The sequence below is a fragment of the Lytechinus variegatus genome, chromosome 2, assembly GCF_018143015.1.
Source record: "Lytechinus variegatus isolate NC3 chromosome 2, Lvar_3.0, whole genome shotgun sequence".
Classification (NCBI taxonomy): Eukaryota; Metazoa; Echinodermata; class Echinoidea; order Temnopleuroida; family Toxopneustidae; genus Lytechinus; species Lytechinus variegatus.
The window spans coordinates 65,248,702-65,261,866 of record NC_054741.1 but is presented as its reverse complement, the minus strand read 5'-3'; the positions used below and the strand labels follow the sequence as shown (position 1 = coordinate 65,261,866).

The window sequence follows — 13,165 nt, the reverse complement described above, 5'->3', positions numbered from 1 at the left end:
TGATTTTTCTGTTTTCACACAAGCTATCTTGTTCCAATGGTTTAATTCTCCTTTAAAGCACGTGAGATAAAATGAGAATATTGTTTTCTGGGGAGTGTTTCATCAAAATTTTCATCCGACAAGTTGTCAGATCTGACATCTTTCTCTGACGTTGATTGGCTGAGAGGTACTGTTACTATGGTAACTGTCGGATAAAATGAGACTTGTCGGATGAAACGTCCGACAAGTTCTTTCATGAAACGCCCATCAGGTTTCTTACTAATGATGCTGTTAATTATAATTTGAAATTTAAAGTGTGTTTTTCTAGAATTATGTAATAGGAAAAGGGATGCCATCAGAACATTAACATTTTGAACAAACTAGAAAAGAAAAGGTGCATTCGTCTAAAGTAAATAAAGGCTAATCAAAGTATATAGGGATCGACTTAATTTGAGGTTAAAAGGGATGAATTTCATTAATATAATCAAAAGAAAAAGAAATAGCGAAAGCAGGGGCACAGAACACGTTCGCGAGGGAGCATATTTTTTTTTTTTTGCTTGAAATTTGCACTTATACGAGAAAGGGCACCAGGGAAGTGAGGGAACACCTAAAACGGGTCCTCCTCAATCTTCATGCATGCAGGTGAAAAGAGCACAGTCTAATCAAGGAGATATCACCTTGGTCTCGATCCCGAAGCATAGGCGGCGGAAGTTATGAGCGGGGGGACGTGCCCCCCCCCCTAAATTTGAGGAGGGGGGGACGGTCCCCCCTAAATTTGTTGTTGAGAACCTTTTTTTTTTTTTTGCTTGTCAAAAATTTTTGGTTGTCCCCTCCTAAAATTTTTGGCTTCCGCCGCCAATGTCCCGAAGTATACGTTCGATAGGGATAAGCTAGGCCAAAGGGCCGTTTTCTTGCGTAAAAAAAAATGTATACGTGCATGCTTCAAAAAGTCGTGGCCTCGAGGGCACTGTGCCCCCCCCCCCCTGGCCCCAGAACAGCGCCCCTGTAGCTTTAATAAAGCTTTTTTTATATACATCTTCTTTTTGTGTGCCCGTATGTTTTTATGGAGATTGAAATAATATAAAATATAAACTTGAAACTAGTGTACGTAAGCCGGCGCGGCGGCCACGCTATTGTTTCATTTCTATTCCTTTAATCATTCTCAAAGATACCATATTAAATTCATCGAATCTGTCGGGGATCGGATGAGAGGTTGAATGAATTTACAGTTTTAATAGCAACAGAAAATGGCAGAAAAGACAGGAGATCAAGCACAAGAGATGGAGAGGATGGTGGACAAGCTTGAAGCTATGGTATTTTTTCACTGGTATTTGTTTAAGCTGTCGTTGAGCTATATTCCGTACAGTGGGTCAGTGACTGTCGGCACTGCCAGTTCGCACAATTCACAAGTTGGGACTCGACCTCGCGCCCGCCTAGCGCCTGCTCGGAGTCGGGGGCACGGAGTAAGGCCAGCGCCAGGCAGAAACTTGACTTGAGAAAGGGAACGGAATTAATTCCGTCTGTTTGGAATTGGAGCTGGGCAATTCCAAGCAAAAGTGGACATTATCCAAAAAATTATATATTGGCTCTATTTCAAATCTGGAACAAAACGGGATTTCATAAATACAAAAGGGGAACATAATTAGTCAATTACCATTACTAATATAATTAGCCACAATTTTTTTTTCTTATGTATGCCTCTCCATTATATAAAACTAAATCCAAACCACACAAAAATTCTATACATGGGAGTCATGGGAGTGATGGGACTACATATATTGTTTTATTTACTCAATTTCAAGGTAACAACAGCAAACTTGCTTGTTTTGTAAAATTTTCTTTTGGAAGTGAAGGTCATCATTTTACATCAGTGATCACAAGAGAAAATTTTAAAATTTAAGTTCATTTTATGCTGCCTGTGTGTGAATATTTCAGATGTCACTCCATAACTTGGTATGGGTTTATGTTTTAAGTTGTAATTAATGAAAAAATACACAATTTTTTTGATGTAATGCAGCATATTAAAACTAGAACAACATAGAATCCAATCAATAACTCAACATTGTGATAGCCATTTAAAGTTCACAGGGTTTGAGCAAAATGTTTCTTCAACACAGCGCACATTTTTCAATCAATAGCATTTTGAAAATGTGATACCGGCGAAACCCCTTGACATAGGTTCTTCACATTTTTGTCATAATTTTAGAGTTAATGATCTTGCCATCGATTTGGTGGCCAGTATTTGAATTGTTTTTGTATAAAATGTGAATATTTTGTGAATTAATTTTGCCTGAAATGTCCATAGAGTTTGGACACCCCATTATATAAGTAAACAACGTCATGGATGTGCTCTGTTATGTAGCTAGCTGTTGCCAAGTTAAATTCATATCAAAGACTCCACAAGAAAGACTCTCTCGAGGCACTTAAACTATTTTACATGCAAATCGATGAAAAGCCATGAACGCGAAGTCGGCGAAGTGTGAACCTACATACAGTCTTGACGGTCCCACAGCCAGAGGTGAAGGCATCAGGCTGGTAGTTGTGGCAAGCCCACTGATTTCTTTGGTTATCCAGGTATAGACAGGAGTCCTAAGTGTATAAAGAAACATAAAATTTTGCTGGGAAAGGATTTTTTCAGAAAAAACACTAAGTTATTGCCATGTATGCATCTCTTACTTAAAACAATATGCTAAATTATTTGAACAAGACACCAAATCAAATAGGGATTTTAAAAGATAAAAAAACAGTTAAGGTTGCATTTTTAAGATCATTTATTCATATTTAGTTTCAGAAGGCGGAGTCTGATGTGGAGTACATGTCCAGAAAGCTTGAGAATGAGTTTCAAGAAGGAGCCCAAGAAAAGAATCAGGTATCACTAGTAGATGATTAAATTTGTATAAGATTTGTACCCTGACCATCCATTACATGTACAAGTAGGCAGAAAATTTGAAAATCTTATGAACTATGGTGGCAAAGTCAAATCAATCACATGAATAAATTGCATTCAATATGCTGAAACTGAATTTGCAAACCATAAAGATTCCTAAATTATCTTAACAAAAGAAAGGGAGGCTGTCTTTTCTTTCTTGCAAATCACTGAGCATGACATCATTTTGTTAATGCCATTACTAAACACAAATCAGCAGGGCTACATGTAGGTGAACTTCTGACTGTTTACCTTTTGTTAAGCTGCTGTGTAAAATGTAATCTTATAGCTTGCTGAGGGTAAGATTCCGGACAACTGGAAGTCAGCCTTGGTGTCTCAGAGCTTTATAGGTGGAAATCCACTCAACTCTTCAACTATTCTCAATGTTCTATCACAAATTCTTGAAAAACTGGTATTCATATATTTTCAAAATATTGATGAAATGTGTGAAGAGCTATACTTGTTTTTCACTTTTTCTTTTTGAAATGGTAATAAATGTACAGTAGGTATGTCCATTGAAAGTATATTTAACCTTTTTATTTGCAATTTGATTTGTTGCTCATCAAGACTTCACCGCTTGAGCTTAGCCAGCGATTAGAACAGGTCAAACATGATTATAAAAGCATCATGGAGGAAACAGAAGGTATCAAGAAAGCACAAGAGGAGATGATCTCTAGCATCAAACAACAGCTTGTGGCAGCTTCACATGCAATACAGAAGCTTCATCAAACAACAGGGACAGAGGTTAGTTATCACTTAGAGAGACCCATTTCATAAAGCACCTACCTCAATCGACGGTTCGTGTAGGCTCCAATACACTTCACCGCTACCCTTCGCTACATTTACCCGATCCATTGGGCGATAAACACTTGCTCTCAATAACCAGTGACAAACTCAGTTTTTGGTAAAAAAGGCAATACGTCATGAAAAAAAAGACATTAAGTGTACTCTACCATGACTAAACTTACCATCGGACACAGACTCACTCCTTGCCCTTTCTTGTAAATGTCTAAAAATCGGTGATTTGAAGCCGCTTCGCAGTTCCCTCCATGTAATTCACTGCCGAATCCAAAATGGCGAACGCGAATTGTGCATGACCCGCGTGCAATTCGCGTTCGCCATTTTGGATTCGGCAGTGAATTGATACGTGTAGCGGTAGTGAATTGTAGTGGAGCCTGAGGTATAAAGTACCAAGATTGTGGTAAATACCATGGTAATATGGCTCAGCAGCCATTTAAAAGCAAGACTTCCATGTTATTTAGTGTAGCTGCAACTTGCAACTCTTTATATAACAGGGCCCCAAATCGGAGAAAACTTGTAAGAAATCGAGAACATTCTGCCAAACTGGAACGAAATCAGGCAGAAGAGGAGAAGAGAGCAGCAAGACACCTCTAAGTACCTCTATTCCAAGAATCTGTCCACAGACTTAACCAGTCCTTCTGCAGCTCAATTAAAGTTGGCCTAAGGGTTCATGCTAAGAAACATATTCAAACTAGACTTGAACCCACACACATGGATCATCTTGGTCATCATCAAAACAGATGGACAGCCATCAAAAGAGGCAAAATAACACTCTTTCAAACTTGATTTCATTTAGATTTTGTAATATATTCCACAATGGTTTGACATTAGTGATGATTTGGTGCCACAATTATGGAAAAAATCACAATTTTTGATGGCCCTATTCTACCATCAAAAAGTCTTTGAGAGAATGCACAATTCTTTTCTTGCTTTTGGATGCATTATTTCAATTTTTGTGACTAAAATTGCAAGCCAGTTTCTTCCCACTTTTTCTTTCATCTACACACAGTCTCAAACACACACAAAGTAATCATACTCTTCAGTAAACAACATAATTTTGGCCGAACTACGGCGCTGGTATATGCAGACATGCCAACCGTTCCCTTTTTAGAGTATCTGTTTCTCTTTTTTGCTATAATTACACCAATACTTTTTTGTATGATTTTTTATTCTGATCACGGAGTATGTATTATACACAGCGTGTGATACTAGCGCTGGTCCAACTGTCCCAGACCGGTAAAAGTCACTGATCAATGGGTCAGTATTTAAACTTGTTGCATGAAAAGAACAAGTAAATTCTTTCCTACAAGCACATGTTTAAAAGGGTGAATTATCAAGTTTTCAAGTAGAGTCATTTCGCATGCTTTTTTCACCGATCTCACTACTGCAGGCTGGCGATTATTATGTTGAGATTATTTTTTAAATACTTTTTTTTTTGTCAAAAAATACTTTTTTCCCTTAGACTTTTTGGGGTTGTAGAAGGTTGGCAGGTCTGTGCATTAGTTGCAACTTCTTGGCTCTCCGACATTCTAACAAAACTTTTCCTGAATACATCTGTGAAATTGTGAACAAAACAATATACAAACCAAACATATTGTTTTTTGTATTAGAGTTTATTTGTAATGATTTTTTGTATGTTGTTGATATTTTTAATGTTTTTGCAGACTTTAGATTACAATACATGTAAATTATAAGATGGTCATCATGGACATTTACGTTTTCTGCTCTAAAAAATATCACAGAAAAGTCAGGGAATTTTGAAAGTGCATGAGGTTAAGAAACCTGTGGCGTCATGGCAAAGAATGAGAAAGTTTTCCAGAGCCTAATAACTTCCTGAGTTTTTGCCCATTGCTCATGAAACTTGGCTCATGTATTAGAGTATAGTTAAGATACATGTGCAAGATGTATTGTTTTTGTGTGTGTGTCAGACTTTTGTTTTGGTAATAGAAAAGTGTGATGGTGCTTTATATGACTGCTGTGGTAGTATGAAGTGTCAATCACCTATATATGCCTTCATTGATATTTCTAGTTTATCCATCCTTCATCTCCTTCCAAATAATGAAAGCTAACTTTTATTGTTCATTTGTTTTATCGTTAGCTCCCCGATGTGTCTGAGCAGGAAGCTCTAGTCCAGTCATTACTTGGAATCTCATTATCATCTTCAGCACCCGTTCCTGTATCTCAAGGTTCAGTGCCAAGCCAACCGCAAACAGAGCAGAGCAATGTACCTGTAAGTCAAAATTTCATCTCCTTGCAAATTGTCGTTCAGTCAAGCCCATCTCACACTGTGCAAACCCATTGCAATGCAATTTTTTAAAATGAATTACAATAGACCTACCGTATATGAAAAGTCATACCTAGAAAGCAAATAGAAGTTTCAGGGTTATGAATACTCTCGTTTGAGGAAAGACTTAATTGCATCTGAATTATAGCATTGTCGTGCAGTCTAGTGAATGATTGCAATTCAAAACTGATTTACCTCTTTTTTTTATGGCAAATCACATTTGGGTGATTTCAAGTTTGGTGTTGTCTAATGTTGTTGGCGTGATACAACTTATTTAAATCAGTGATAAAGAGGTTGCAGCTGACTACAATAACAAACATTGGAATCAAATGTCTACCAGCACTATTATTACTCCTTCTTTCCATCATTAATTCTTGTTATGGACTTGTAATATTGCATCACTGTTTCTTAGTTGAAAACCACGGCTGGATATTTCAGTCATCTTTCACGTCATCCCCTCATTTTTTTTTCTTCTGATGTGCGTTGAGACCCTCGTGATAGGTCCTTCACACTACATGTACATTCTCGTATATAAGAATTGTACTATTAGTATGTATTCCAAAATAGATCGATGTTGTGTTTCTCACTGCAAGAATCTTTATCTTCTGAGTAAATTATGTCCTTTGTTTCAATTACCAATGTAGCCTCTACAGCTTGACGAGGAGTTACACAATGCTGAAGAAGAGGAAAATCTTTCACCCATCGATACAACATTTGATATAAGTAAGATTTTAAGTATATATTGACATTCCTTTCTAAAGAGCATTTGATAATACTACTTCTTCCTGAATTATTACATCTTTTATATCTCTTCAGATGGTAAAGCATAGATATAAGAAAATTTCATTTCCATTCATATGTACAGTACCTAATATTGTGATATCTATTATGGGACATGTTTTTGAATAGTGAAAAAATATTTCAAAATGAGGTTAATGTAGTGAAATAGTTTGTCATTATAATACGTGTTTCACTTTCCTGTTGAAAATAATAGTGATTTGCTTCTCAGAGAAAGTATACGGATATATCGGGCTTTGAGAAAGTATAGTGAGAAATATTTATCGGAGGTTTGTCTGGCAATTACTATTTTTCCAGAGGGGCATAGCCCTGAGGGAAAAATAGTTGTATTGCCAGTCCAACTGAGGATTAATATTTCCCACTATGCTTTCAAAGGAAACGCCTAATTCTATTTTATATCCCTTCTTTAATTGAGCTGATAGATTCAACCTGTTGTGAATTTTGTCACAATGGGTTATCCATGGTTAATCTACAACTTAGCCCAGAGTTTAGATTCAACCCTAGTTTGGAATACAGGCCTTTGTATTTTTGTGTTCCCGCAGACGAAGTCCGGAGGGGGCATTAAGCTTTGCCACTGTCCGTCATCATTCCGTCCATCCCCCCCACTTAGTTTCCGCGCATTAACTCAAAAAATATTTGATGGATTTTAAAAAAATTTGGTGTGTAGGTAGATGACACCAAAATACAGGCTAATTTGAATTCAGAGTCTGTGGGTCAAAGGTCACAGCTCATTATATATGATAGTGGTTCAATCATATTGAATGAATTTCTGATCTTGTTAAGCGGAGGCATCTGTGTCCTTTGGACACGTCAAATTCCTGATTAAGTATAAGTTGTTTTAGGGTTTCATCTGAACTAAATGATGGTAACTATTATAGCTGATGATATCTTTGATAGGTCCCTCTCCAGCAGAGCTTCGAGCTGGGTCTAGTGAAATGGTCCCTGTCACAGAAGAGGAGTTTACATCAGTCTCAGATCTCATTAGAGGAAGAGCAAAACTAGAAGATGTGAACAGGGTAAGAACAGAAGTGACATCGTTCAAAGTCAGTTCCAGCCTCTTTTTCAACCAGGGGCCTGTAACTCAAAGCTGAGCAATGATTTTAGAACATTTTTCTACGATTGATTCCATCGACTACAATGTACAATCCATCGTGAAAATTGAGTGTACAATTAATCGCTAACCTTTGTGTTATGGGACCCTGGTGAAAAAACAACAACACATATCTGTTAACACTAATTTGAAATCACCCAAAGTGGGTGTAAAAATGCTGCAAATCACATTGCTCACTGCTCAGCACTTAGTGACTTCATAGCCAGTTCTAGCCTCTTTAATATCACTGTTGGTTGAATCGTTCTAACACATATTGTATCTGTTAACACAAAATAAGATTTAATAAGTGGGTGTAAAAATCCGTCAACATGAATTAAAGACTGAATGAGTTTTAAATCACTCATAACTCATAAGGCTGCTGCTTTGATTTTGCAATCATCAGAACCAGTTCAGTGCTTTCTCAGACAAGAAGGTCAAAATTTTTGTATTCACAATTCATAAGCTGACTGCTAACATTAAAGGTAGATCGATTGTAAATTATTTCCAAATCACATCACAATGGATCTTATTATTTGTGAGGTGGTATTTTCTTTTTCTTTAGTAAAATGAGGGGAGATGAAGAAGGAAGAATAAAAGTATAAAAAAGGATAGGTCTTGGTCATGTTTCTATCTATGATAGAATTGATATATTGATTTCGGCCCCTCCCCCTTCCCTCCCCTAATATAAAACCAATTTGAAGAAACAATGTGATGATGCCATGGTCAGTGTTGTGATGTTGTTTTTTTGTCTCACCTGCGAAGCAGAGTGAGACTATAGGCGCCGCTTTTCCGACGGCGGCGGCGGCGGCGTCAACATCAAATCTTAACCTGAGGTTAAGTTTTTGAAATGACGTCATAACTTAGAAAGTATATGGACCTAGTTAATAAAACTTGGCCATAAGGTTAATCAAGTATTACTGAACATCCTATTATAGTTTCATGTCACATGACCAAGGTCAAAGGTCATTTAGGGTCAATGAACTTAGACCATGTTGGAGGGATCAACATCGAAATCTTAACCTGAGGTTAAGTTTTTGAAATGTCATCATAACTTAGAAAATATATGGACCTAGTTCATGAAACTTGGACATAAGGTTAATCAAGTATCACTGAACATCGTGCACGAGTTTCACGTCACATGACCAAGGTCAAAGGTCATTTAGGGTCAATGAACTTTGGCCGAATTGCGGATATCTGTTGATTTCCCATCATAACTTTGAAAGTTTATGGATCTGATTCATGAAACTTGGACATAATAGTAATCAAGCATCACTGAACATTTTGTGCAAGTTTCAGGTCTCGTGATTAAGGTCAAAGGTCATTTAGGGTCAATGAACTTTGGCCGAATTGGGGGTATCTGTTGAATTACCATCATAACTTTGAAAGTTTATTGGTCTAGTTCATTAAACTTGGACATTATAGTGATCAAGTATCTCTGAACATCCTGTGCGCGTTTCAGGTCACATGACCAAGGTCAAAGGTCAATGAACTTTGACCGAACTGGGTGTATCTGTTGAATTACCATCATAACTTTGAAAGTTTATGGATCTGATTCATGAAACTTGTACATAAGAGTAATCAAGTATCACTGAACATCCTGTGCGAGTTTCAGGTCACATGATCAAGGTCACAGGTCATGTAAGGTCAATGAACTTTGGCCATGTCGGGGTTTTTTGTTGAATAACCATCATATCTCTGTAAGTTTATTGGTCTAGTTCATAAAAAGTGGACATAAGAGTAACCATGTATCGCTGAACATCTTGTGCGAGTTAGAGTAGTATTCAAAGTCAGCACTGTTGCTATATTGAACCGCGTGATGCAGGTGAGACGGCCAGAGGCATTCCACTTGTTTTTCATTATTATTCCATTCTCTGTTGGTCACATTTTTGTAGGTATACAGTAGGCTGTATGATCACTTCAAAACCGAAAAAAACACTGCTCCATTGAGTGTACCGGATATGAGTAAGATGGGTATGAAGATCACAGGGGCGACAGGAGAAGCCAAGCTGAAGGTAAGTGTTTAGAGATTAAAGAGAAGTGCCAGTAGTTGCAATAAACACTGATTTCAAGAGAAAGTCTGTAAAACCAGGCTTAATTGTCAGTATATCATCGAGGTTCTAGATCTGGTATAGTTACATAAACTGAACTTTGTGAAATCTTGAAATCTATGCTGAAAAATGTTCACACTAAAGATCACCAACACAGATAAGCGCACTTGGGACAGTTTGCTTTAAATGTCGGCAAGTCGCTTGACCCAAATCCTTTGCTTATTTTCTAATTTCTCAGTAATTACACAATTTTTTCCAGAATCCTTCGGCACATATTTTTTATTTATACAAACAGACTCTTTGGTGGTCATTTCATTGGATTCTATACGAACTCATTTTGCTATTGTTACCACAACTAGCATTTACCGTTAATACTAAGATAAAATCTTTATCAAGAGATTAAACTGTAGAAGAACCTGTCTCAAAATGATTGTCTATCATCATGCACCCAGTGATTAGCTTTTGTTAAAAATTTTGTAATCACTAAGAACATGACCATAAAAGTTACTATTATGGTTACTATGGTAATGACGATCAACAGCCAATCAGAATCAAGGATTCCATGGTAGTTACCATTGGATGGCAAAGTTACCATAATGGTAACTTTTATGCAACGGGGCCTAGATGTTTCTATTTGCTGTGAGTCACATACACTGCATGCAGAAGTACATGTATGGGACCACACAAAAATGCTTTCCGGTACATAATTTGTTTTTGCTTTTTGTGGTCATATATTCAATGTGTGAGGGCATGGTGACTAATTGATGAAATCTATAAATATAGCTGAATTGGCCCTTAAAGGACAAGTCCACCCCTATAAAAAGTTGATTTGAATAAAAAGAGACAAATCCAACAAGCATAACGATGAAAATTTCATCAAAATCAGATGTTAAATAAGAAAGTTATGACATAAAGTTTAATCACACAAAGCAGGTATTTGCACATCCTGGCCTGTATGCAAATGAGGAGACTATGACGTCATCCACTCACTATTTCTTTTGTATTTTATTATATGAAGTATGAAATATTACAATTTTCTCCTCATTGTGAAGTGATACAATGATTAATTCCTCCCTGAACATGTGGAATTAGCATTGTTTAATACTATATGGTTCAGTCAAGTTGGTCCTTATTGTCAAATCTCTAAAACATGAAATATTGTACAATTAAAAAACAAAAAAAAGAAATAGTGAGTGATGGACATCATCGATTGACTCACCAAGTTGTGCATAGCACTGTTTTGTGAAAAATAAGCGAAGCTTTAAAATGTCATAACTTTCTTATTTTACATCCGATTCTATTCATTCAAGTCAGCATTTTCCTGGGGTGGACTTGAGCTTTAAAAACATGTACAGGGTGAATATCATTTACCACAAGAAAGGATCACCAGTCGTTCTTAAAGTCACTCTTAACTTACGAACAGCCTTATGAAACGGCCACCTGGAGTGACATCCTTTGCAGTGGACTTGAATGTATTTACTACTCCATAAATATGAAAAGAACTTATATATCCCAGTGGGTGTTTTCATCTTCCCAACAATGGGAGATCCATTTTGAAAACACACCATATGTTATGCAATCCCCTATGAAAGCATTTTATCAAATGGTTTGGCAGTTGTTTTCACTGTTACCTATTACTTTTTGCCCTTGTGACTGATTACCCGATGTACATTTTTTGTTTATTTTTTTATCATTTGCAGACACTGCGATCACTGAAGATCATCAATATAACAAGAACTGGAGCCGTCAAATTATCGTGATAGATAAAGCAGATGAAGCCGTTCAATGTCTGGTGATTGAGCTAGGCCTTTACTTGCCATTCTAGGTTGCAGAAATCAGCCCAAGAATATTAAAGGGGACATTCACCTGGACAATAAGTTGGTAGGGAGAATGGTATAGGGAGGAACTTCAGTTCGGTGGATTCACGATACGACGCGCCATCAATCGTTTGCAGCGAACAGGCCAAATTTCTAACTTTGTGGTTGACATCGCGTGCAGGCGCAGGCAGCGCGCAGTGCTAGTACTTCAAAAATGAAAACAATGTGGCGAAAAATCACCAAAAACATCTAAATTTTGCACAGAAATATGCAGGCAAATTTCTCTCCTTCCTCCTGGACCCTTGTAAAGAGCATATCCGGTCGAGCTGCGTGGGCCAGTGCTGAATAATTGCATGCTTGCATTCACTTAAGAACTAACACGCAACAGATGTCGACTATTTCCCATGATGCATTGCAAATTTTGTCCGCTGCAACTGATAGATGGCACACTGTATTGTGAATCCACCGAATTGACAAGCCTGTCTTTCAACTAATAGACCAGATAATTCTTTTGTTTGTCATGAGTATTAAAAATTATCTTTATATTCCCATTCATGAAAGACTAATTGTTATTATGGTAATGTTGGCATGTTGTTTAACCCTATCTAGGCCAGGGTATTTTGGGAGTCCCTATGGCCGGGGGGCCTCCCAGCCCCCCCCCCCTAAGATCTCGGCCGTCGAGATGCCTGGGACATAATCTACAAGATTGTATAGTAATTTATTTCATGCGAATCGCTATTAAGTGATTATGCTAATTTATGCGTAATTAGTATGCGAAATCATACTTTTTCCTCTAACTCCCTAAATAAAGCTCCAAATGTACTAATTTTTGGTATAGAAACTGTTTGTGGTGTCATAAGCAAGTGTACATGAAAAAAATTGTGATATCAAATCACAATAAATATCATAAATACCATTATTATTTTCTTATGTATTCTATTGTTTTTTGCAATTTCTTATGTATTTCTTTGTTTTTTTACCTTTTGTTTTTCATTGTTTTTCAATGAATATTGTTGGGGACTCTTCTGTGATCATAAAAAGCATAAAATTAATACATTTAGAATAGCAGAACTAAAAATAATCATACATTTATGAATTTTGGTTGAAAACACAATTTGCATTGACTTTGTACACGAAATCACGTTTTTGAGCAATTTTCGGTCTGACATGCACTTACATAATGTTGCGTAATTTCGGAACCATATACCCGGGTGACGCAAAATTGATCTCAAAAGTTGCACAAGACTTGAAAGTAAAAAGTCAGCGAGCAGCGCAGTCAAAAAATTTCGCACAAAAAATATCGCGCAACTCGTTGAGGGCCTCCGAGCCCCCCCGGCCTAGATAGGGTTAATGTATTCTTTTACAGGAAGTATAACAATAGCAGTATCAAAATAATGGCAGTCTAGGTATTATCGTTTTAGG

The 13,165-nt window shown here is 37.0% G+C and overlaps 1 protein-coding gene across 1 annotated transcript; it reads left to right on the top strand.

Moving 5' to 3' along the window:
* Nucleotides 1–1,127: 1,127 nt before the first annotated feature.
* On the top strand, nt 1,128–12,410 carry LOC121409590 (spindle and kinetochore-associated protein 2-like). The gene is made up of 8 exons (XM_041601502.1): nt 1,128–1,292; nt 2,765–2,848; nt 3,473–3,649; nt 5,805–5,936; nt 6,635–6,713; nt 7,686–7,804; nt 9,771–9,890; nt 11,627–12,410. Exons 1-8 carry the CDS (start codon nt 1,227–1,229, stop codon nt 11,684–11,686), a joined length of 837 nt encoding a protein of 278 aa, XP_041457436.1. The 5' UTR covers nt 1,128–1,226; the 3' UTR covers nt 11,687–12,410.
* The last annotated feature ends 755 nt before the right edge of the window (nt 12,411–13,165 follow it).

Bases quoted from the DNA above. Each gene is read 5' to 3' on its own strand.
- LOC121409590 (XM_041601502.1), top strand. From the start codon at position 1,227: ATGGCAGAAAAGACAGGAGATCAAGCACAAGAGATGGAGAGGATGGTG. The intron at 2,849-3,472 runs GTATCACTAGTA...TTGCTCATCAAG, and splicing joins GAGCCCAAGAAAAGAATCAG to ACTTCACCGCTTGAGCTTAG. The intron at 9,891-11,626 runs GTAAGTGTTTAG...TATCATTTGCAG, and splicing joins CAGGAGAAGCCAAGCTGAAG to ACACTGCGATCACTGAAGAT.